At 61.1% G+C, this 22,851-nt stretch overlaps 1 protein-coding gene across 5 annotated transcripts in view; it reads left to right on the top strand.

Annotated features, from left to right (window-relative positions):
• VAV2 (vav guanine nucleotide exchange factor 2) overlaps nt 1-22,851 on the top strand; it is a 176,184-nt gene that overhangs the window by 138,900 nt on the left and 14,433 nt on the right. For 4 of the 5 annotated variants that reach the window (XM_082614301.1, XM_082614299.1, XM_082614298.1 and 1 more), the window contains exons 7-20: nt 1,784-1,852; nt 2,867-2,967; nt 7,386-7,485; nt 8,344-8,439; nt 9,146-9,214; nt 10,738-10,824; nt 13,356-13,441; nt 14,135-14,267; nt 16,215-16,324; nt 17,443-17,544; nt 17,931-18,019; nt 20,569-20,585; nt 21,454-21,475; nt 22,695-22,822. In XM_082614301.1, the coding sequence (XP_082470427.1) occupies nt 1,784-1,852; nt 2,867-2,967; nt 7,386-7,485; nt 8,344-8,439; nt 9,146-9,214; nt 10,738-10,824; nt 13,356-13,441; nt 14,135-14,267; nt 16,215-16,324; nt 17,443-17,544; nt 17,931-18,019; nt 20,569-20,585; nt 21,454-21,475; nt 22,695-22,822 (1,209 nt within the window). The remainder of the gene's footprint in view (nt 1-1,783; nt 1,853-2,866; nt 2,968-7,385; nt 7,486-8,343; nt 8,440-9,145; nt 9,215-10,737; nt 10,825-13,355; nt 13,442-14,134; nt 14,268-16,214; nt 16,325-17,442; nt 17,545-17,930; nt 18,020-20,568; nt 20,586-21,453; nt 21,476-22,694; nt 22,823-22,851) is intronic. The other variant, XM_082614300.1, reaches the window with a different exon arrangement.

The raw sequence follows: 22,851 nt of genomic DNA, 5'->3' as shown, positions 1-22,851 counted from the left end.
CCCAGTGACGTGAGTCTCTGGAGCTCCTGGGGCGGACTGTGTGCTCCCCTGAATGGCTGGTCAGTGCTGTCTCGCTGCCGGCCTGCCCAGCTCCTAGAGAACCACGGATGGGCCTTCTCCTGCCATGCGCCGTGGCCTCCTGTGGTCGCTGGCTCGGTGCCATTTCCCTGTCACTTGGACATCCTCATTGCCAGCTGCCAGTGCTCGCTGGCGTGAAAGAACCAACACGGTTTTTTTGGGGGTTTTTTGTTTTTATTTTTTGCGGTACGCAGGCCTCTCACTGCTGTGGCCTCTCCCGTTGCGGAGCACAGGCTCCGGACGCGCAGGCTCAGCGGCCATGGCTCACGGGCCCAGCCGCTCCGCGGCATGTGGGATCTTCCCGGACCGGGGCACGAACCCGTGTCCCCTGCATCGGCAGGTGGACTCAACCACTGCGCCACCAGGGAAGCCCCCAACACGGTTTTTGAGATAGACCCTTCCTGGCTAGTCTTTCATTGCAGAGTAGGGCCGAGTGTAGCCGTAATGGGGTTGCCTAAGTAGGTCCCCACTGTTTAGGGCACGGTGGAGCCTCCAGCCAGGAGTCGTGAGATGCCCCTTGGCCCCAGGTCTGGCCCAGGCTTCTGACCTTTCCCCTCCTCCCGCCCCACTCAACCCTTGTGTGTCCACCCTTCAGCTCCTCCCCTGCCCCGACCACCAGCTTTCCTGCAGACACACGGTCCCAGCTGCCCACCCCGCCCCCAGCAGTCCCACTCCTTTGAGTCCCAGCTCCCGGGTCAGCTCCTTCCAGGGCCCTGCAGGCTTCACGTAGCCTGAGTTACGTCGCAGAAAACCAGCGGGCCACTGTGGCCCGTCTCCACCCCTGGAATGTGGGCTTTGAGGGCGAGTGCTGCCCGTCTACGGGCGCAGTTCATGTCGGGAGTTGAGCTGGGGGCGTGCCCAGCCGGGGTGTGCATGTGCTGAGTGCTCTTGGGGGTGACTGTGTTTGTAATCCTCCCCTAACCGTGTTGTCAGGTGAGGAAACCGAGTCACACGGTGGCCCGTGCCGGCACGGCACAGGGAGAAGTGCTTGGGCGCATCCAGCAGCCACTAGTGCTTGTTCGTTTGGACAGGTCTCTCTTGCTGCACACAGCGGCCAAGGAGAGGGCCAGGGGACCAGGACCCTGTGGGACAAGGGGCAGGGAGAGGGGAGGGTGGCTGGTCGTTCCCTGTAGGGGCCTCCAGGAGGCCAGGGGCAGAGGCACCACTGCCGCTGTGGCGCTTGCGGGGCTGGAGCGGGCCTCTTGATGACAGATTTGGGGGTACACTCATGGGCGTAGGCTCAGGCATGGGTGTCGGGTGGGAATCACAGCGCTTTCTCGGTCCTCAGGCTCTCCCTTGGGTGATGTCTCTCACCTCACGGGAGGACCCCACTTTCTCAAATATCTCAAAAAGCAGAGCCCACCCTGGCTGGCCTTAGGGTGGAAGTCCAGCACCACATGCAAGGGGCCCTCTGTGGAGCTTTGCCCACCGGGCGGGGCGGGTGCTCGCACTGGTCCTCAGGCCTGACCCCCAGCCGGTCCCACACTTCCCGTGCAGGTCTCCCCTTCTCCGGTAAGCGTGGAGCACCCACGTGTGCTGGGCTGAGTGGCCGCCCCGCAGGACCCTTGATGGGGGAACGGGGATGCTGCCTGCAGTCGCCTGTTTTCTCTGAGGCTGTTAGAGCCCCTCCGACCGGCGACTGTGGCCTCAAAGGTGACTGGCATCCTTCAGGCGGTGATGGCAGGGATGGGCTTCTCTCTTCCAGAACTACATGACCCCTCTGAGGCTGGTGCTGAGCCCAGCAGACATGGCGGCCATCTTCATCAACCTGGAGGTAAGGGTCCCATCCCTGGCTCACCGTGTGTGGGCTGGAGGTCCTGACCTGCTTGGACGTCAGACGGGCTCCCACTTGACCGTCCCCAGGGCTTGCATGGTTGATCCTGGATAAAGGGTGTTTTCATGGCTGACAGATGGGGGGCGGTGAGCAGCCCCCCTTTGCTCGGGGACTTTGGTTTCAGGAGACGGAGGACACAGTTTCTGGGAGCTTCCCTGCCCAATACTGTGCTGGCCGGTGTGCCTGGGACGCACACGCCCTGGAGGAAGCATTAGGCTTTGTCATCAGTGGAGGGAAGTGTGTCCCCTCCCCATCTCTGAGCAGACAGAGCGCTCTCACTGCTCTGCGGTGTCTGAACACGGACACCGGGGGGCCATCCCGCGTGGGGCGGCTCACCTCGATGTGGTCAGCAGAGCCGGGGCCAGAAGCTGCGTGTGGGTGGGCTTCGTCAGGGAGCGCTGGCCCTGCTCTTCCTCGGGATGCCAACGGCTTGAGGGGTGGGCGCTGGTCACCTCCTGGGTGAGGCTGACGCAGACCCCGGAGCTTCGCGGCCCCTGCGCCCCCCGACCCAGAGTTCATCCTGCTGTGAGCAGTGGCCCACGTGGCCACGGAAGGACTGGGAACCTGGACGGGGGATGGTGCTGCCTGCTAGCCACCCCTCTGCTCTGAAGTGTGGACACACTTCCCCAGGGCCAAGGCCCCCCTTCCACAGTGGAGAGACTTCACCCCTCAGGGCCCCTGAGCCCCTGCACTCCCTCACACAGTGGGCGGGTCCCGAGGATGCTGGCTGGCGTCGGGCACCGTGCGTCTGGACAGCCTGGTGCAGACTCTGGATGGCGGTAGCACCTTCTAGTGAACGGCAGCCGGTGTGTACGTGAGGAAGTACACCCAGCGCCCGGCCGCTCACGTGGACGTCCTTCCATCGAAACGGCAGCCCAGAAGGAGCGTGATCGCAGAGCCCGCGTGCCCCCCAGGCTGCTGCGCCTGCTCACGCGTGGTTGCTTTTTGTCCCAGGACCTAATTAAGGTGCATCACAGCTTCCTGAGGGCCATCGACGTGTCCATGATGGCGGGGGGCAGCACGCTGGCCAAGGTCTTCCTGGACTTCAAGGAAAGGTGAGTGGCCGCGGCCTCTGGGGCGTCCGGGCACCTCTCCGGTTCCATTGTGGGGGCGGGGCAGAGCTGGTGGGTGAGTTTACCCAGGTTACCGCTGCGTGGTGCCCGAGGTGGGGGTCGGTGCTCCCACACTCGCTCTGTCCTCACTTGTAAACTGAGAAAACTGCCTGCCCTCCCTGCCGCCACAGCCTGCATGGGAGGGGCCTCTCGGGGGCTCCAGCCGCCCCCTCTGCCTCTATTCTTGGGGGTCCTGGTGGCTGAAGGACACTCGTGCAATCACGATGCCCCTGCCGTGCTGCAGACCCCACGGGAATCGGGCACCGGGAGAGTCTGCCCCTGAGTTCTGTGCCTGGGGGAGGTGACCTGTAACACCTGCTCCTACAACCGCACCCACCCCGCCTGTGCCAGCCTGAGTGAGGGGCTTCAGGGGCCGCAGGGAGCCATGGCTGAGAGCCCAGGCTCTGGGTCCCCAGGGCTGAGGCCATGACGCTGCTTCCACACGACACCACAGCCCGACTTCTTTATCTGTCGGTCAGGGGCCACGATGGCGTCTGCGCCACTTGGTGCCCTGAGGGTGAGCAGAGGCCAGCCCTGTGCTGCCGACACGCTGGTCCACACCCAGCAAAGGCTCCTGTGACCGGGCAGGTGTAGGGGCCGGATCTGGGCAGCCGGGCGGGGGTGCGGACGGCAGCCCTGGACACAGATGCGTGGCCGTCTTGGCATAAACTGGCTTCAGCCCTGAACGTGGGGAGATGTAGCTCTGGGACCGAGAAGCGCAGAGCCCTGGATCTTCCAGTGGTGCCCTGGTCCTGTGCGAGTCTCCGCAGCTTCGGGGCAAGTGTCCGTGGAGCCCGAGGGGTTGTAGATGCTCTCATCAGAATCCGAGGCGGCCCGTCTTCTCCAGGCGCCTCCCAGGTGGTTAGGCTGAGTCTAGACACAGAGAGGGCGCCGGCCTCCACCCCGCCAGAAAGTCACCTGTGATGATCATGCCCGTTAGTGGGGTCCCTGGTCCAGAATCAAGACTGTCAATGGGAGAGAGTGACAACTCATTAGGAATCAACACTGGGACCTTTTTTTAAAAAAATTATACATTACGTGGCCCCTGTGCATCTATTTGATTGTTTGCTTTAAGCGCCTCTGTTTGTCACCCCAGTTGACGGAGGGGGTACGGAGGCAGCCTTCTGTTCTCTAGAATGTCCTGCTGGAGCCTGGCAGGGGGATTGGGATTCTGGAAGCTTCCAACTAGGTGTGAGGGGGCAGGTGTCAGGATGGCTCTGCCATCCCAGCGCAGAGCCCGGGCCCTGCTTCTTCCCTTTGCGCCTCGGCAGCTGGCGCTTCAAGATGGGATGCTGACGAGGACAAAGCCAGATGACGTAACGGGCTCGCAGGTGCCAGCACTGCAGGGTCCTGGGAGATGGTGGGTTTTAGCCACTGAAATCTCAAGGGATGCATCAGCAGATGGTGCCTGGTTTTCTGTCCCTCGTAGAATCTTTGGAGAAGGAGCCTGAAGGTTCTGTCTTCCTGGTGCCTCTGCCTGGCTGCTTGTTGAAGCCGCCTGGGAGCCTGTTAAAAATACCAATTCCTGGGCCTCCCTGGTGGCGCAGTGGTTGAGAGTCCGCCTGCTGATGCAGGGGACGCGGGTTCGTGCCCCGGTCCGGGAAGATCCCAGATGGCGCGGAGCGGCTGGGCCCGTGAGCCATGGCCGCTGAGCCTGCGCGTCCGGAGCCTGTGCTCCGCAACGGGAGAGGCCACAACAGTGAGAGGCCCGCGTACAGCAAAAAAAAAAAACGATTCCTGGGGCTTCCCTGGTGGCGCAGTGGTTAAGAATCCGCCTGCCAATGCAGGGGGCACGGGTTCAAGCCCTGGTCTGGGAACTAGATCCCACATGCCGCAGAGCAACTAAGCCCGTGAGCCACAACTACTGAGCCTGCGCTCTGGAGCCTGTGTGCCACAACTACTGAGCCTACGTGCCACAACTACTGAAGCCCGCGTGCCTAGAGCCCGTGCTCCGCAACAAGGGAAGCCACCACAATGAGAAGCCTGTGCACTGCACGAAGAGTAGCCCCCGCTTGCCGCAGCTAGAGAAAGCCCATGCGCAGCAATGAAGACCCAACACAGCCAAAAAATATATATATATACCGATTCCTGGGGTCTGATGAGGGGTCCTGGGAGCTGTAGAAGGCACCACAGGGGCCGGTGAGGACCCTGGGTCCGTGTCCCCCTCATCTGCAGGAGGGTCCCCTGCATCGCCCGTCAGGTAATTCTCAGCTCTGCTCACAGCACTCTGCACAGGCAGCTGCATTCCCAGGTGCCTTCACCTGGGATCACCTGAACGTGCCTCCCCCAGGCGCCCTGTAGCTCCAGGCAAGGAGCTGTGGCCTCCTGAACGGGCAAGGATCCTCAAGCCTGCTTTCTGAGGGGCCACGAGTTGGGGGGCTCCCGGGAGCCATGAGGGAGCAGGCAGTGCCCATGTGCAGGTGGCAGATGCAGCCAGAGGAGAGCAGACAAGCTTTCTCCAGGCACCACAGGTGTGGGCATGCTGGCCGGCCTGGGCAAGGGGACGGGGATCAGGTCTGGGGGTCAGGCCGGCTCCCTAACCCGCCCTCTACCCCCAGCAAGGTTTTCCTCTCACTTGGCTGCAAGCCACCATGCTCGGTGAGCCCATGGCGCCCCGCTGGTGGACTTGAGCTGACTGTCAGACCTGACCCTCGCCCAGGTGACGGGCACAGCAGACACTTGCCAGCACCTCGTCAGTGCTGTGCCTTGGCTGGGGGTCGGATGGGCACTGAGGCCCAGTAACGCAGCTCAAGGCCGCGTGGCCAAGGTACAGATGGATGACCTGCCCTCTCCTGGGACCTTGCACGTCCCCAGTGCAAGGGCTCTGCTGCCTGGCTTGTCCCCACGGTCCAGTTTGCCTGTGAACAAGACCTCGCTCCACCCTCTACACCCAGCCTCGGGCTGGCCTCCCCCCAGGGCTCCTTTCCTCTGGGAATGACGGATGTCTCCGCCTCGGAGAACTGCAGTAAGCAGAATGCGTCCTGGCACCGAGAGCTCTGCAGACGGTCACCCGCCCAGCGAGGCATTGGGGGTCCAGGCACTTTTCTTGGGGTCCCTTTGGGGGAGGGGCTGGCTGCATTTCACCAGACCTCATTTGCCAAATCACTGTCCACCCCAGCGTCCGCCTTTTCTGGCACGTCCCTTCTTATTTCTGAGTCAGCCCCCAAGGCCTTGATGTTCGCTGGCTTACCGATTCTGCATGCATTTATGGAGTGCCTGCTGTGTGCAGCTCCAGAGCTCTGGGCCAAGGACATCATGGTGAGCGAAGCAGGCTCAGCTCTCCCTAGGAAATGAGTCCACAGACAAGAGCCTTACCGTGGGCTGTGATAGTGCCTGAGAGCCCAGGGAAGGGGAGGGGGATGTGGGGCAGGGACTTGTAGCACAGGCTGGGGCTGCCTGAGGACCTGGGGGAGCCACGTGGGGAGTAGAAGCCGCGGGAGAGCCAGGAGCTCTGACTGTTTGGGGAACCGGCAGAGGCCGGAGCAGCGGGCCCGAGGGGGCGAAGCGGAGGTTCTCCAAGGAGCAGTTACAGGTTCTGCAGGATCTGGTGGCCAAGACAGGGATTCATAATTTTTTTTTTTTTGCGGTACGCGGGCCCTCTCACTGTCATGGCCTCTCCCGTTGCGGAGCACAGGCTCCGGACGCACAGGCTCAGCGGCCACGGCTCACGGGCCCAGCCGCTCCACGGCATGTGGGATCCTTCCGGACCGGGGCACAAACCCGCGTCCCCTGCATCGGCAGGCGGACTCTCAACCACTGCGCCACCAGGGAAGCCCCATAATTTTTTTGATGAGGGCAGCAGAAGCCATTGAGGAATTCAAGGGGCAAGATGCCGGCAGCTCATGACTGATGAAGGATGGGGTAGTGTCCAGGTGTGGTATGAGCAATGCGGAATGGCAGAGGACAATCACCTCCCTGTTTTTGGAGCTTATTCTCCCAGTAATGCAGCCTCGATCCTCAGACAAGGCAGAGGCTCCTGTTAACCTTGCTGTGTGGGCTTAAAGAGACGTCTCCCACACGGAGGGAGCTGGCTCTCGGGCAGGGTTTGCATTGAAGTCACATTGTTTGTATTTATCGCCGGTCCTGACCTGAAACAGAACCACAGAAGAGGGCCTCCTTGGGTTCGGGGAAGGCAGGGTGCCCCTCCCTCCACACGGCTGGCAGCCCTCCTCCTGGGCAGGGCAGGCAGGGAAAGCAGCCTCACAGAAAGAACAAAACTGTGAAATGTGCTCACGCGTGAGGAGCTGTCACGGGGAGAGAGCTGCTTGCTGCGCTTACAGCCTGACATGAAGGCGGCTCGGGCTCACACCCCGTGTGTGTGTGTGTGTGTGTGTGCGTGTGTGTGCGTGCCCACCGTCCAGGCTCCTGATCTACGGGGAGTACTGCAGCCGCATGGAGCATGCCCAGAGCACGCTGAGCCAGCTTCTCGCCAGCAGGGAGGACTTCAGACAGAAAGTCGAGGTACCTGGGGCTTCCCGGCCTGGCCTGGCCCTTGCCATTTCCGAGCTTCCAGTTCCCTGGCCTCTTACCCGTTTCATGGGAAGCTGGGGACGGGGCAGTGATGGGACGTTTTTTGTAGGTGTTTTTGGCAGACGATTTTTTTTCCTTTGCATTTTGTTGGGGTTGAGAGTGGGCAGGGGGAGGTCACCATCCCAGGCCAGGGCCCAGCCTGGGTGCAGCTGTGGCAGAACCCCCGGACTAGATCCGGCTGAGTGGGGGGCTGTGACTGAGCCCTGACCCTGGCCTATCGGGACCCCACGGGGGCCCCAGGTGACGGACGTCTGCTGGGAGCCCCCCACCCCTGCCCTGTCGTCCCCCCAGAGGCTGGGCTTCCCATGTTGTATCTGGCCGGTCAGACGGTTCCCAGGGTGATTCCTGGTGCCACGTCCCTTTGCTCCGGCAGTGCTGGGGGTGACTCGCCCCTCGGAGAGGCCCGATGCCCTCGTGTGTCCAGGCAACCAGTGGGGAGCGCCTGGTTCCTGAGGGCGGTGCCCCCTTAGTGTGAGCTGGCCTCCCCCAGTGTCTCTGGTAGACCCCAGGCCAGGCGTCACTCAGAACACCCCCCATGTGGCCACTGCAGACCCCTGAGGCTGTGAGGGGCAGCAAGCCTCCTGCCCGCCTGCTGTGAAGCCCACCCCTCTGCACACGCCTGGTTTGGGGAGGGTCTCTGGGAGCCGGACCAGGGGAAGACCAGACACCTGGGCCCCAGTTCAGGGCTTGGGTCTGCCCCCGTCCCGAGGCTGGGGGATGGGAGTGTTGGGGTCCGGTGTCCCCGGGCAAGGATGCTCTAAATCCACCTGCTGCTCCCCCGACACCCAGGAATGTACCCTGAAGGTCCAAGACGGGAAGTTTAAGCTGCAGGACCTGCTGGTGGTCCCCATGCAGAGGGTGCTCAAATACCACCTGCTCCTCAAGGTGAGACTGGCTGGAGTGGGTCAGGGCCCAGCAGCCCCCGGGGCGTGGGGTGGAGCCCACAGACAGGTCAGGGTGACAAATGAACAAGCACGTAGAGTAAGGCAGCCTGTGCTTAGCGCCTAAAAACTGCAAAATAAGTATCAGGCGCTACGCAGTATTTGTATGTATTATGAGTATTTGTCAGTTAGTATACAAGGAAAATTATTATTTAAATCAGTAAGAGAAAAGAAAAACCGAGAGAGACGGAAAAGCATCCTCAGGCCAGAAATAAGAGCTCCTGGGGCTCATCTCTTAACCCAGTCGCTGAGCTTCCTGGTAGCCACAGAAACAGGAAGTCCTTCGGGACAGACAGACCTGCACGGGGGACAGTGGTTTCTGTGAGGTGCCAGGCAAAGCCCTTTAATGAATCAGCAGGTCACCTGTTAGCTCAGCCCCTGGCTTTGTGCTGTCTTAATGTCCCCCCGCCCCGCCCCCCCCCCCCCCCCGTTATCCACAAGAGTTGGAGACACCTCGCCTCGAAGCCGTGTGTCCCCTGGGGGAGGGCTCACTGTCTGTCTGCCGGAGTTGGGCGACTGGACCAGAGCCTGGGGGCGGGGCGGAGGGCTTTGTCCCAAGGGCCTGGCTCTGTCTGCACACCCGGGGCCTGGGGGGGAGCGGGCCCAGGCTGGGACCCCTGAGTGGTCACCCACGCCTCACCCGCCCCCAGGAACTTCTGAGCCATTCCACCGACCGGCCCGAGAGGCTGCAGCTCAAAGAAGCGCTGGAGGCCATGCAGGTGGGTGAACCGAGGCAGGGGAGAGGCCGGGCCAGCCTGGGGCTTCATGGGCCGTGCCCGCCCTCTTTGACTGGACCTGGGTTCGCTAACACCCTTACCTTGGCGATCGGAGACGTAGATCTTCCTGGGACGGCAAGAGTCAGAGCAGGGGCAGGGCGGTGGATGGGACCCACCAGGGGCAGAGGGGGCGGGTGGAGGGGCTTCCGTAAGGCTTCTCTTCTCTAGCCTCCCCTGGCCCACAGCGACCCCAACCCCCCAGGCCTCCCTTCCTCTCGCTGCTTCCCTGACTGTCTGCCAGACTGTCGCCGGAATCCAGGCACCTGACTCAGTGCTGGGCCATCTGGCCCTCCCCGGCCTGCTGCCCAGTGTGTGGCATCTGCTTCTGAAATGCCCACTCCACCCAGGCACAGCGCCTCTCCTCTCCTCCCTCTGTCCATCGAAGCCCACTTTACAGCTCAGCACCCAGAAGGAGAGCCCAGCTCACGTCCCTCCCCCTCTTAGAACCCTTCTGTGGCTCCCCACTGCCTGCTGAGTCAGGCCCAGACCCTCACCCCGGCACGCAGGCCTCCAGAGCCGCGCTGGCTTTGCAGTCATGTTTACCCCTAACGCCCCACCTTCCAGGCAGGCTTGGCCACGCTCAGGCCCCTGAAGGTGCTCCGTTCTTTCCCACCTGTGTGTCGACTCCGGCTGAACCTGTCCTTGTCACCTGGCAACGACCTGTGCATCCTCCATCTTTGCCAAGTGACCTTCCCAGGGAGATCGCCCCCTCTCTGGCTTCTGTCCCCCCACTGCTCGGCCGTCTGTGTCTGGAGCTTCTCTGAGCAGCCTGTCCTCCTGGAGAGCCTTAGTCCAAGTCCTGTGCGAACTCTGTGGCCTGTGCCATGGAGGCCCCAGTGGTTGCACGGCTCACCAGGCCCATCTTGTTATGTTCCTGCCTAGGGGTCTCAGATTCTGCCTGGCCAGTGGGCTCCCTGTGTGGACGGGCAGGAGGCACTGGAGGGGAGGCTGGAACCAGCTCTCACCCCCTACCCACCGCCTGGCTCAGGGGCTCCACCCTGGGCTCTGGGTGCCTGTCCTGCTGGGCCCTCTGGATCGTGGCGGGCAGTGCCCCCTGGTGGCCAGCAGGAGACTGCAGCCTGTGGGTAGCCGGGCTGCGCGGTGGGGTTGCCCTTCTTCCACCCAGGCTCTGTAGGGCCAAGAACTGGCTGGTCCAGGTCGACATGGTTGTTTTCCTTCTATTCCGACCTAGAAGGTGGCCGAGTGACAGGGTGGAACGAAGCTGTTCTAGGAGGAGGGATTTCCTGGCCCACCAATGGGGCGCAGCTTTTCTGCCTCGTTTGTCAAGTGGGGTGACGCTTCTCACCCCTGCGGTCATTTCGAGGGCCAGCCACCTCTGGGGACAGTGGACGGTGCTTTGGAGATGCCCAGCCCTTGGACGGTGCCGTGGGGTTCGTGGCTGAGCCCCCTCACGCCCTGCCCAGCGTGGGCCTGCTGACCCGCTCCCCACCTCTGTTGTGTCCCAGGACCTGGCGATGTACATCAACGAAGTGAAACGAGACAAAGAGACCCTGAAGAAAATTGGCGAGTTTCAGAGTTCCATAGAGAACCTGGTAAGTGCGCTGGCTCCCCAGACGGCGAAGACAATCACGGCCATATATGCATGTTTTAAAAAATGACTTTCACGGGCTTCCCTGGTGGCACAGTGGTTGAGGGTCCGCCTGCCGATGCAGGGGACACGGGTTCGTGTCCCGGTCCGGGAAGATCCCACATGCTGCAGAGCGACTGGGCCCGTGAGCCATGGCCGCTGAGCCTGCGCGTCCGGAGCCTGTGCTCTGCAATGGGAGAGGCCACAGCAGTGAGAGGCCCGCGTACCACAAAAAAAAAAAAAAAAAAATGACTTTCACAATCTCAGCATTGAATAAGCGGAAGGGTAACCACACGCTCCGTCCGTCTGGGTCGTGGAGGCACGTGCAGCCGTGCTGAGCGCTCTCCGCCGAGAGTGTGGAGCAGCTTCTGGAGCGGAGGCTGACCTTGCACTGCCAGGCTGTGCACCGAGACCAGCCCAGGGGCCCTGTGCACAAAGGTGGCCACTGGCTGAGGGCCCGAGGAGAGGAACGGTATTGGCTGCTCTGCCCTCCCTCCCCGGCCTGGACCTGGACTCTCTTGGGTCCAAGAGGACAGTGCGACGCCCGGGGGAGCGTGAGGCTCCTGACGCTCTGGGACCCCTGGCTCACCCACATCTCCTGCCCCCATGAGGGACAATAGAGAGGGTTTGGTCACCCTGCCCAGGAGTTGCCCTTGAGTTCTCCCCTGCCCCTTGACCTCTAGCAGGCAGGGCTGACACCTCATGGGAACTTATCCTCATCCTGGTCCATCAGAGGCTCAGCCTCAGGGCGTTGGGTGAACCACTGTGTCCTGCGGGGCGAGGGGCTGGGCCATCCCAGGAAGCGGGCACTTCCCTGCCTGTGCCAACCAGTACCAGCCTCACGCTGATCTGCTGAATGTCTAAACAGGGTTTCTCCGCCTCGGCACTGTTGACATTTGGGGCTGGACCATTCTCTGTTGTGGGGCCTGTCCCGTGCATTGTGGGATGTTGAGCTGCACCCCTGGACTCTGTCCACTAGATGCTGGTAGCATCCCCACCCTTCAGGGGCCCAAGTCATGGCCACCAAATACAACTCCCGACATCACGAGATGTCCCCTGGGTACAGAATCACCCCTGGCTGAGAACCCACTGGTTTACATGCATTTTCACTCTCTGGTCCCTGAACTTTTAGAGTCCGGGTGAGTGTCTGTCAAAAGCAAATCAGCACAGAAGCTTTTGCAAAGGAAGCCCCACATGCCCAGGCTGACACCTGGTGCCCATTTGTCTGGTCCTCGCCGACCAGGGTCAGAAGAGCCGAAATAGGACTGTGGTACAGGCACGTGGCGTGAAAACAATCGTGATGTGTCGTCCAGCAAAGAAAAAAGAAGTCGCCGAACAGCATTACGACCCGACGCCATTTTTCTTTCCTTTCAGAGGGCAGAGGAGGTTAAGGATGGCTGTGCCCGTTAGCAGTGGTGTTAATGCCTGGTGGGGCCTGGGGCTGTTGGTTTTCCCCTCGTTGAGCGTTGGATGTTTTCAACATGCTATACGATGGATGGATGGGCACTACTTTTGTGACACGAAGACTTTTTTTTTTTAAGTTTTTACATACGACTAATTCTTGCTCATCAAATGACAAAAGTTAAACAGCAGGTGAGCAGGTGTGGAGTGTTCCTGTGGGCTAGGCACCCTGCTCTGCCCAGCCATGTGGTTTTTTCCGGACCCCATCCCAGCAGGTGGAGCTGGTGCCTTTCTTCCCACACTTTGGAGATGACACACAGAGGCCCTGAGTCACTAAGCAGGGTGCCGGTCCCACCCTGGGTGACACCCACGCTGCGTTCTTCGTTTTGCTCAGGCAGATCCTGGAAAATGCAGAAAACTCTGAAAGAAGTTGCTGAGAGCCCCCGTTGTAGCGCCAGGCGGGCTGGCCTGATAGCGTTTTGCGGCATCCTCTCCTTCCTGTTCCGTCCGCGTAGACCGCACAGGGAACGTGCCCAGACCGCACAGGGAACGTGCCCAGAGACGTCTCTCTGAATCAGAGCAGAGCAGAGATGCAAACCAGGCAGAAAACGAAAATGAAATCCTTGCAAACCAGAGAGGGGGTTCAACTCGAAGGCTCTTCCTGTGGTCGATGAACCACCGGCAGGACCCCCGCGCCCTGCCCGCCCTCTATCTGATAAGCGCTGTTTGTTCTCTTTTTAACTTGGTTTCTCGGGGTCGGGCGTCTGGCGTTTCCCACCAGGTCCCCGCTCTGGCTCCATAACAACGGTGGCCTGCTAACTGACCCACACCATCAATCACCCTTTGTTGCTGCAGAGCTGGAGGGAGTCCTCAGCAGGGCTGGGTCTGTGGGGCGCGGCGTCTGCAGGCCCACTTCCTCCCTGTCCGCTTCTGTCCTCAGCACCAGCCGGGAACCAGGGGGGCTCGTCTCACATCGCTCCCGCCTTCGGTTTCTGCGGAAAACGGCCGCCCCGGACGCGTGCCCACCTGCCTTGCTCTCCACGTAGGGAACTTGCTCTGGCACCGGGGCTAACGGTCTTGCCCTTTCTTTCCCAGCAAGTGAAACTGGAGGAATTTGGGAGACCAAAGATCGACGGGGAACTGAAGGTCCGGTCCATAGTCAACCACACCAAGCAAGACAGGTGAGCGGAGTGGGTGCCGGGCTGGGTGGCACCCCTGAGTCAGACACGCCGCTCCAGGGCACCCTGCTCCCCAGCGGGTCTGGAAACAGCTTCTCATGTGGACTTGGCTCTGGGTTGCTCCCTTTTCCTTGCTTCCTTCCTTCCTGGTGAGAGCGACGGCCAGTGGCTGCCACGCCCGTGGGGCTGCCCTGCCTGTGGCCGGCACTGGACAGGCCGGGCTGGGGGACAGCCAGAGGCCCGGCCTGCGAGCGCACGGGCTCCTGGGAGCGGCCGTGTGAGCTGTTTGCCAAAGGACTGGGCAGGAGTGCGAGCCGCGACGCGAAAGCTCCCGGGGGGCTGGCAAGTCCTCTACACACACCTGCTGCGTCCAAGGCCTGGGGCCGTGCCCAGGGTCACAGGAGACATGAGCCCTGCCCCACGCGGCTCCCAATCCAGTGGAGGATGGACGTGTAAATGGGCAGCGACCGGCAGAGGCCAGTGCTGTGAGGAAGGCCAGCGGGGGCAGGGGTGTGGAGGATCCAAGACCGGGCCGAGGGGTCAGAGTTAGCGAGTGGACCAGGCAGGGGGAGGGGCTCAGGCTCGGGGAGGGAGCAGCCCTCGCACTGCCCACCCAGGTGCCCGCAGCTGTCCCACGGCCTCGGACCCCAGTGCGCTTGCTGTGCTGACGGGCCCCTGGCCACGCTGTCGGGCCAGGTACCTGTTCCTGTTTGACAAGGTGGTCATTGTGTGCAAGAGGAGGGGCTACAGCTACGAGCTGAAGGAGATCATCGAGCTGCTTTTCCACAAGATGACCGACGACCCCATGAACAACAAGGATGTCAAGAAGGTGAGCCCCCGGCTTCCTGGTGGTGACAGAGGGGCTCCTAAGGCTGGGCCGCCCGGTGCGGGGCAGGCACTGACCCCCCCTGAGGGAGGAGTTGTGGGGTGGCCAGAGAAAGCGTGGTCAGGTGGGCTGGCCTCCACCTGCTCTGTGCTGGGCCCGGCACCCCCCCTGGCCTTTTGTCTGAGTCTTTCCCAGCGGGGGTCGGGGGGGCACGATCCAGACTGCAGTTCCCCAGTGAGGACACTGAGCAGAGGGGCCTGGCCTGAGGCCGCTGGTGAGAGCCCAGCCTTAGACCTTGGCCGCCTGGCCCATGTGGCCCCCTGCAGCAAGCAGACCCTCCTGCCCCTCCCCAGCCCTCCCGCTTTGGAGGAGGGCACTGGGTGGGCCTTGCTGTGGCTTGTGGGACTCTGATGTCCAGCCGGTGGGCTGTGGCTGCTGGGGGTGGGGCCGTGGCTGGTGAGGGAGGGGCCATGGCTGCTGGGGGTGGGGCCATGGCTGCTGGGGTGGGGCCATGGCTCCTGGGGTGGGGCCATGGCTGCTAGGGGTGGGGCCATGGCTGTTGGGGGTGGGGCCATGGCTGCTGGGGGTGGGGCCGTGGATGCTGCTGGTGGGGCCGTGGATGCTGAGATGGGGCTGCTGTGCTCTCTGGTTCAGTCCTGCTTCTGCACCCAGTGCTTGAGTACCTATTGTGTGCAGCCCTGGGCTGGGTGTGGGTGCCAGGAACCAAAGTGCTAAAAGAGCCTGGACTCCTGAGCTTACAGGTAGAATGCAGGTACCACCTGGAAGAGCTATTGGGGGTGACCTGCCTAGCCCTGATGTCCAAAACAGGCCACTGGGGCCCCAGAGGCAGTGACCTGAGGCCACCTCCCAGGCTCAGGGCTGAAGACGAAGCCCCCCAAGTTCCACCCCGGCACCTGCCCCTGTGGGAGGAAGGCCCCTGCCATGGTGGTCCCGTCCTGGGGCACTTGGCAGTGGGCAGCGTCCTGGGTCGCGGCACCCCCGCGGGGCTGGGCCAGGCCTCTTGATGACCTCGTCTCCCCTTTTCCTTTCCTCTCCGCGCTTCCTAGTCTCACGGGAAAATGGTAAGCCCCTGACGCTCACGAGCTCGCTGCCTTCCTCACCTCCGGCCCGATGCTGGCACTTCCTCCTTGAGCTGGGAGTGGGGTCTGGGGAGCCGGGTGGGCCTGAGCCGGCTGGGTTCCTGGCGTCCTCCTCCTTCCTCCCCTCAGTGTCTGGATTAAGAGGAGACATGTATTTATGATAACAGATTTGCCGGCTGCACAGGGTGTCAAGTGAAACCCCCCCTCCTGCCTGCCCCACCCACTCCCGGTCCCTGGAGGTTAAGGACCTGGGTGGTTTCAGAGCCACTGGCGTTTTGCCTGTTCTCTCTCTGCCGCCCTTTGTTCTCTCTTTCTTCTTTCCCTCCCTCCTTCCCTCTTTTCCTTTTTCCCCTCCGTCTTTCCTAACACAGATGGGCTCAGACTTCCCAGGCTCTTCTTCCTGGGCCCCTTTAGAAGCCCCGAGCGATAGCCGGGCCTGGTGGTGGCTGAGGGGTGGGAAGGCTGGGCCGACTTTGCTGCAGCTCCCCAGGCCCATGGCCTCCTCTGCCTTTTTTGTTTTTTTTTGTTGTTCTAATTCAGACCAGTGAGCTTTTTTGGCATCACATTTAGGAAGTGAAAGTGGGTGGGCTGGCGTCCTGGAGGGGCCCCAGGTAAGCACCTCAACGCGGGTCATTAGAGGTGGCCTGGGCTAAACCAGCAGAGACCTCAGTTGAGGGTGCACCTTGGAGGGGGTTGGAGATGGGTCCCAAGACATCTCGTTAGAGGCTGCATACACATACACACGTGTGCACATACAGGCCCAGGCATGAGTGTGCCTGTACATGTGCCCGTGCACCTGTGTGCACCTAGCCATGCCCGTTGCAAGCGTGTCCCCTGTCTCCTCCCACAGTGGTCCTATGGCTTCTATCTAATTCACCTTCAAGGCAAGCAAGGCTTCCAGTTTTTCTGCAAGACGGAAGACATGAAGAGGAAGTGGATGGAACAGTTTGAGATGGCCATGTGAGTCCGCCATGGCAGCGGCATGGGGGTGGTATGCTACGTGGATTTTTCCCAGGGAACCCGCCCCCCTGGGATGCCAGCCCCTGCCCCCCGGGTGGCAGCCTCGCTCTTTAATCTACAGTGGCCAGAGGGCCCTCCCCCTGGGGCCGAGCCTCCCACACCTGACCGGCAGAGCAGCGAGTGGCCAGGAATGGCCATGGTGCCAGATGGACTCACGGTGACCCAGATCCCTGGGCCCTTACAGGCCGGTGGATTGTCACCTTTGGGGAAAAGCCCCAGAGCTGTTTTTCCTTGAAATCTAGGAGGAGCCCCAGTTAGCCCAACAGAGAAAGGTGATCATGGGGGTCCCTGGCCACATCAGACCTTCAGGCCAGGGTGGCAGGTCCTGGGGGGCCTCTGGGCAGGTGCACTCACCTCCCTGGCCTCTTCCTCCTGGTGAGATGCACATGAAGGGAGGGCCCAGGTTCTGGGATTATTGGGAGGATCCAGCGGGGTCCCACGTGGGACACATCAGAATAGATGGCAGCCAGGCGGTGGGCCCCAAGGCTTTCTAGGGTTGTAATTTTCTCCCCACCATTCTCATGAAAATTTTCAAGTATTAATCCAAGTTGAAAGAACGTCATGGTAAATGCCCGGCCTCCTCCGTTCACGTCTTGTGCTGTTCTCTGTCACGTGCCGTCCCCCCAGCCCTGGTGCCGTCTGCTAGTGGACGTTTTGTAGTGAATTGCAGACATCAGTGCAAGTGAGGGTGCCCATCATGACGTCACGATTTGTTTAGATTTTTATATCTCAGGCTCGCACACAGTGACATCCTGGGTGCGGTTTGCTGAGTCACGACAAACGCTTGCAGCGGCCCACACCCAAGCCCTGTCCAGATACAGCCCTTAACCATCACCCCAGAAGGTTCTCGAAAGCTCCCACTCGGACCCTTCATCCTCCCCGGGGTGTCAGGGCCCCTCGGGTCTGCCCGGGTGTCGGGGCAGATCCTGGCTCTGAGTCCTGGCCTCCTGACTCCTGGCCGCGTTCCGGAGCCCGGCTGGTTTGGCGGCTCCCGTTTTGGGGGGGCTCAGGGAACCTGGAGCCCGCTTTCCCTCGCAGCCCGCTTTCCCTCCCATCAGGTCAAACATCAAGCCAGACAAAGCCAACGCCAACCACCACAGCTTCCAGATGTACACGTTTGATAAGACCACCAACTGCAAAGCCTGTAGGATGTTCCTCAGGTGAGGGCCCTCTCCCGGCCCCCGAGGGAGCCTGTTGCTGCCCCTCTGCTGTGCCCCCATCGCCGCCAAGCACCCCTAGGCCAACGCCGTGCTGGGCCCCAGGGACCCGGGGAGACACCCCATCGTGTGGGAGGCAGCCGGCCCTCGGACGTTTGGGATCTAGCCGGGAGGGGAGGTGACTGTCCCCGTGGGTGCCCAGGGCCCCCTGTAGGGATGGCAAAGCCAGGCCGGGGACCGTCCAAGGGGAGGGCCAGCACCAGACTGCGCATCAGGGCGGGGGTCCTGGGCCCCAGGGCTTTGAGGGGTGATGCTCGGGGGGCAGGAGGCAAGGTGGGTCTGGTGGTCCACCTCACCTCCTGCCCCTCCCCCCTCCCACCCCGGCACAGAGGCACCTTCTACCAGGGTTACCTGTGCACCAAGTGTGGCGTCGGGGCACACAAGGAGTGCCTGGAGGTGACCCCTCCCTGCAAGATCAGTGAGTACCCGTCCCCGCCCTCCCCGTGGGGCACGGGCCCTGGGGGCTGGTCCTCAGGGCCCCACGACACACCCCGAGCCGAGGGTCCCGTCGTCCCTCGCAGCTGCCGGCTCTGGTGGTGTTCCCACATTCTCCTTTCCTGCCATGGTGACCCCATGGGGCAGGGACCAGATGAGGAAACAGAGGCTCAGAGAGGGGAGGACGCCGGCCCCGGGTCACACTGTGTCAAAAGGCCCAGCCGGAGCGGGAGCGGGGATTCCGTGGCAAAGCCCTCCTCCTAACTGCATACTGGCTGGCTTCTCTCGGCCTCTTGGGCACCCCCTGCCGCGTTGCAGTTGTAAGCCTCTAGAGTCTCCACCCCGCAGAGGGCACAGAACATTCCTGGCAGTTGCATGGAGGTTTCCGATCACAGAGGAACACCTCACCCCTGGGTTCCCCCGCCCTGGAGAGGCCTGGCCCTCTTTAGCTACAGCCTTGTTTGTAGATGGTTCACGTGCGTGCACGGCACCTACTACGCTCCCCTTTGCCTCAGATGGGGAAAGCCTGAGGCTCCTGTCAATCGTCTTGGTTTGGGGGATGAGTTGGGGGAGGGCCCAGCCTAGAGCAGCTGGACGGGCAGCCGGAAAGCCTGAGATGGTTCTGAAGGGTTTCAAAGCCGCCACGGTCAGGGGCTGGCTGAGCACTGGATCCGGGCGTGGGGCACCCGCCAAGCACCACACTGCTTGCCCTGCTTCATGGGGCCCAGATGCTCCCACATTCCCGTGAAATGGGACTGTTATGCTGACATCCACACTCAGGGGAGCTGTGCTCAGAGGGGGTTAACCACGCTCCAGGTAGACAGGGAAACATGCCAGGCCTGCTTGTCACCTGAGACAACACCACCCAGAGTAGGAGAATTTGTTAATTACTCATTTACTGTGACTACTGGCCCAGTGCCCTGATCTGGGAGGAGGGTCCGACAGGTCAGCCCAGACCCCCTCGTCCCCACCAAGGCCCGGCGGAAGTTCAGCAACCCTGCCAGTCTCCTCCGGGCTAGAGGATGCTGCCGGCCCCGACTGGCCCCAGCGCAGCTTTTCAGCTTTGACCATGGCTACCGCCCTCTTGTGGCCATGTGTCCTTTGCGTCAAGCGACTGGTCAGTTCATTTCTTTTGACATTTTTTTCCTGATCTTAAAAGTAACATACTTCTTTATCAAAAACTTAAAGGAAAAAAAAGAGGAGAAATGAAACAAAGAAGAAAATAATGATCAATTATGAACATATTAAGAAATAACCAAAGGTGATATTCTGGTGTATTTCCTGTCAAGTTTTCTTTTTTTTTCTTTCTTTTTTTTTTTTTTTGCGGTACGCGGGCCTCTCACTGTTGTGGCCTCTCCCGTTGCGGAGCACAGGCTCCGGACGCACAGGCCCAGCGGCCATGGCTCACGGGCCCAGCCGCTGCGCGGCATGTGGGATCTTCCCGGACCGGGGCACGAACCTGTGTCCCCTGCATCGGCAGGCAGACTCTCAACCACTGCGCCACCAGGGAAGTCCAAGTTTTCTTATTTTTAAATAATCTTTCTGTTTCCTTTTCCCTCTGATTATTAAATACCCATTTCCCATAGAAGATATAGAGAAAAGTAAGGGAGATGAAAGCAATCCTGATTTTTGTCACACCAGACAAAAGCAGCTGCCGTTAGCCATCAGCTGCCTTCTCCCTCTTTTGCAGTGCCCCCGCCCCCCGTCCCCCATCTCTTTTTAGGTTTTTGTGTTTTTCACGATAGGTATAGTTGAGGCTTTACCAGTTAGGCAATTGCATATCTTTCGAAAGCTGAAGTCATCAGCGTCCCCTGTGTCACTGAGAGCCCATGGTGGGCACCTGATTTTACTTTAAGGGGCCTGTGGTTCCCCCAAGGGCACGTGCCTCATGCCTGACGCCTGTAACCTCTGTCCTGCAGGGTCTGTCGGATCCTATGTCTGCCCAAAGCAGGCTGCGACTGTGCGTGTTAGACGGTGTTGAAGTCACATCGGCCACACGTTAGCCCTTGCGGTGCTTGTTTTGGCTGGTGGTGGAGTGGCAGCTCAGCTTGTCAGATGGCTGGGGCCCAGCCTGGAGCTGTGTCCTCCCCTTGGGTCACCCCAGGGCAGGCGGAAAGAATCTTCGGAATGTTTGCCTTCCATCTGATGAGCTGAGGTGTCCCATGTCCGAGGTGCTGACAGATAGAGTAGCACGACTACCACGTCTTCTGTCATTTGCCCACGGCAGGCACCACTAATCAACGGTGGAAATCTTCCCTTTGAGCCCAGGTTCTGTCCAGTGATCAGGCAGCTGCTGCCGTTGAAGCAGAGTTGGCTCATGCAGGAAAACCAGTTTGCCGTTGGGTCTGATACCCAGTGTGTGTTCTCCCGTGGGCCCCCTAAAACCAGAGCTCAGAAGTAATTGAGAGATTTTTGCGGTCACCAAGCACACATGTCCATAATCCATGTCTGAAAGGAAGGGCCTTGAAGCTCACCTCGCTCACACACTCAGGCGCGCCCAGCGGCTCTGACCCCGATGTGCTTCCTTTTCAGGTTCTCCTGCAGACCTGGTGAGTCCACCAAACCATTCCCTTCCCACTGCCCTGCACCCTACGCCGCCCTGTGCCTGGAGCCCGAAAGACCCAACCGTTCCAGCCCTCACGCTTCCGGGGCCAGGCCGGCTTGCAGAGCCCCTGTTGGTTACGAGGGGCCTTTGTTTTCCTTTGTGGTCGTCAGTAGAAATGGGTCCCTGTGCATGGCCTCCTGGGCCCTGATAGCTGTCCCCCTGCCCGGCTGCCCACCCATTCCACCTGCCCAGTGGCTTGCTGGCGGCTGTGGGTGCCCAGCTCTGTGACAGGCGTCTGCCCACCTGCCACCCATCCTGATGGACGTAGAGCCCTCTCTTTAGCTGACGTGGGGGCGGAGTCACTGAATTCACTTATGGGGTGTGGACATCGTGTCTCTCCCCAGCCGTGGGGTCCAGTCAAATTAACCAGCATGTAACGGGCTCTTACTGGGCCCTGCCTGGGCTACAGAGATGCCCTCAAAGAGGAGGGAAGACAGAACATTTAGTGTATGCAGCAGGACACGTCCTGGACAGAGACGACAAACCCCAAGCTTTGAGCAGGGAGGCTCTGGGCTGGGGTGGTCAGGGCAGGCTTCCTGGAGGAGGTGGGAGTTAATGGTAAGGGATGGGAGGGGAAGAGGACGGATGTCCCAGGGCTGCAGAGGGGTACAGAGGTGGAGGGTGTAAGTAAGAATCGTGTCACACAGGGAAATAGGTTGTCACCATCACAAATGTCTGTGGGCGTTCAGGACATGTCCCTGGCCTCCTCCCCACTTCCTGCCTTGACCCTTCTCTCTGGGTGTAGGGGGCAGGGGGTGTGGGATGCTTGGGCAGCCTTCCCTCCTCACTATCCTCTGTCCTTGCTCTCACAGGACACCTCTGGAGCGGGGCCAGGTGAGTCTGTGGGACTTGGGTCTTCTCTGGTATCGTCCTTGTCAGCGGTCACCCTGGGAGCCGAGCCTGGGCCTGGCCACGGTGACTGCCACCTTTGCCTAGCGTTCTTGGCTCCAGGCTCCCAGGGTGTGTGCTGCCTTCCGGCCCCATCTCCCTCCCACCTCCACGGCCACTTCCCCTGGGAGCTTCCTTAGTTTTTGATGACGCAGCGCCAGGCATGGGGACAGGGCCCAACCTGCAGAGAGTCAGGGTCCCTTCAGCCCAATAGAAGCCCTGAGCTGCAGCCCGGAGACCCCGAGCAGAGCAGACTTTGGGACACTGCTGCTGTCAGTTTACCATTTCCTCCGTCCCCCCATGTCCCCCTTGCTCTGCGTTGGGTAGCAGGAGAACTGAAAGCATCAGGTGTGAGGCAGCCCAAGCTGTGGACAGAGTCCAACCTAATCGTGAAAACAGAAAACAGAGACCATGCTGCTGCTTCTGGGGCACCAGCTTCAGGAACCAGGCCTGGCAGACGTGGCCCATGCAGGGCTGGGCCGGTCAGCGCAGGGCACGGTCTAGGAGAGGCCTACAAGTTTGGGGGGGGGGGCTCAGGCGGCCCAGGGCTGCCCCGGAGTGGCCGTGTGGCCTTGGCAGGTCGCTGACCCGGCCCCCACCTCTAACAGGATGGATGCCCCGTCTTCTGCTCCACGCTGCTGACTCTCAGTCACAGATTCGAAAGGTGTTTGGATGACGGCACAGAAAGCGCTCTTTAAAAATAGGTTGCTGTGGGCTTCCCTGGTGGCGCAGTGGTTGAGAGTCCGCCTGCCGATGCAGGGGACACGGGTTCGTGCCCCGGTCCGGGAAGATCCCACATGCCGCGGAGCGGCTGGGCCCGTGAGCCATGGCCGCTGAGCCTGTGTGTCCGGAGCCTGTGCTCCGCAACGGGAGAGGCCACAGCAGTGAGAGACCCACGTACCGCAAAAAAAACAACAAAAAAGTTGCTATTACTGCAGGGATACCCTGAATCTGTTAATCTCATAAATAGTTTATTTATGATATTTAACAAAGGGACGTGGGAGCCTTACGGGAAGAATTTAGGGAGGGGCGATACAGGCCCGTGGCCCACTTCCAAGAGCCCTGAGAGGTCTGAGAAGGCCGGGGAGGTCAAGGTCAGCTTGGGGTGGGCTGCCACCAGGACCAAGTCCCCGAGCCACGCCCTCTCCTGCCCTGTCCTTCGCAGGTCCCAAGATGGTGGCTGTGCAGAATTACCATGGCAACCCTGCTCCCCCCGGGAAGCCGGTGCTGACCTTCCAGACGGGTGATGTGATTGAGCTACTGAGAGGCGACCCTGAGTCTCAGTGGTGGGAGGTGGGTCCTGGACCTGGGAGGGTCTCGGG

The sequence above is a fragment of the Mesoplodon mirus genome, assembly GCF_964341445.2.
Source record: "Mesoplodon mirus genome assembly, chromosome: 1".
In the NCBI taxonomy this organism is placed as follows: Eukaryota; Metazoa; Chordata; class Mammalia; order Artiodactyla; family Ziphiidae; genus Mesoplodon; species Mesoplodon mirus.
The sequence above is the reverse complement of the archived record's forward strand: the minus strand, read 5'-3'. Positions and strand labels throughout refer to the sequence as shown.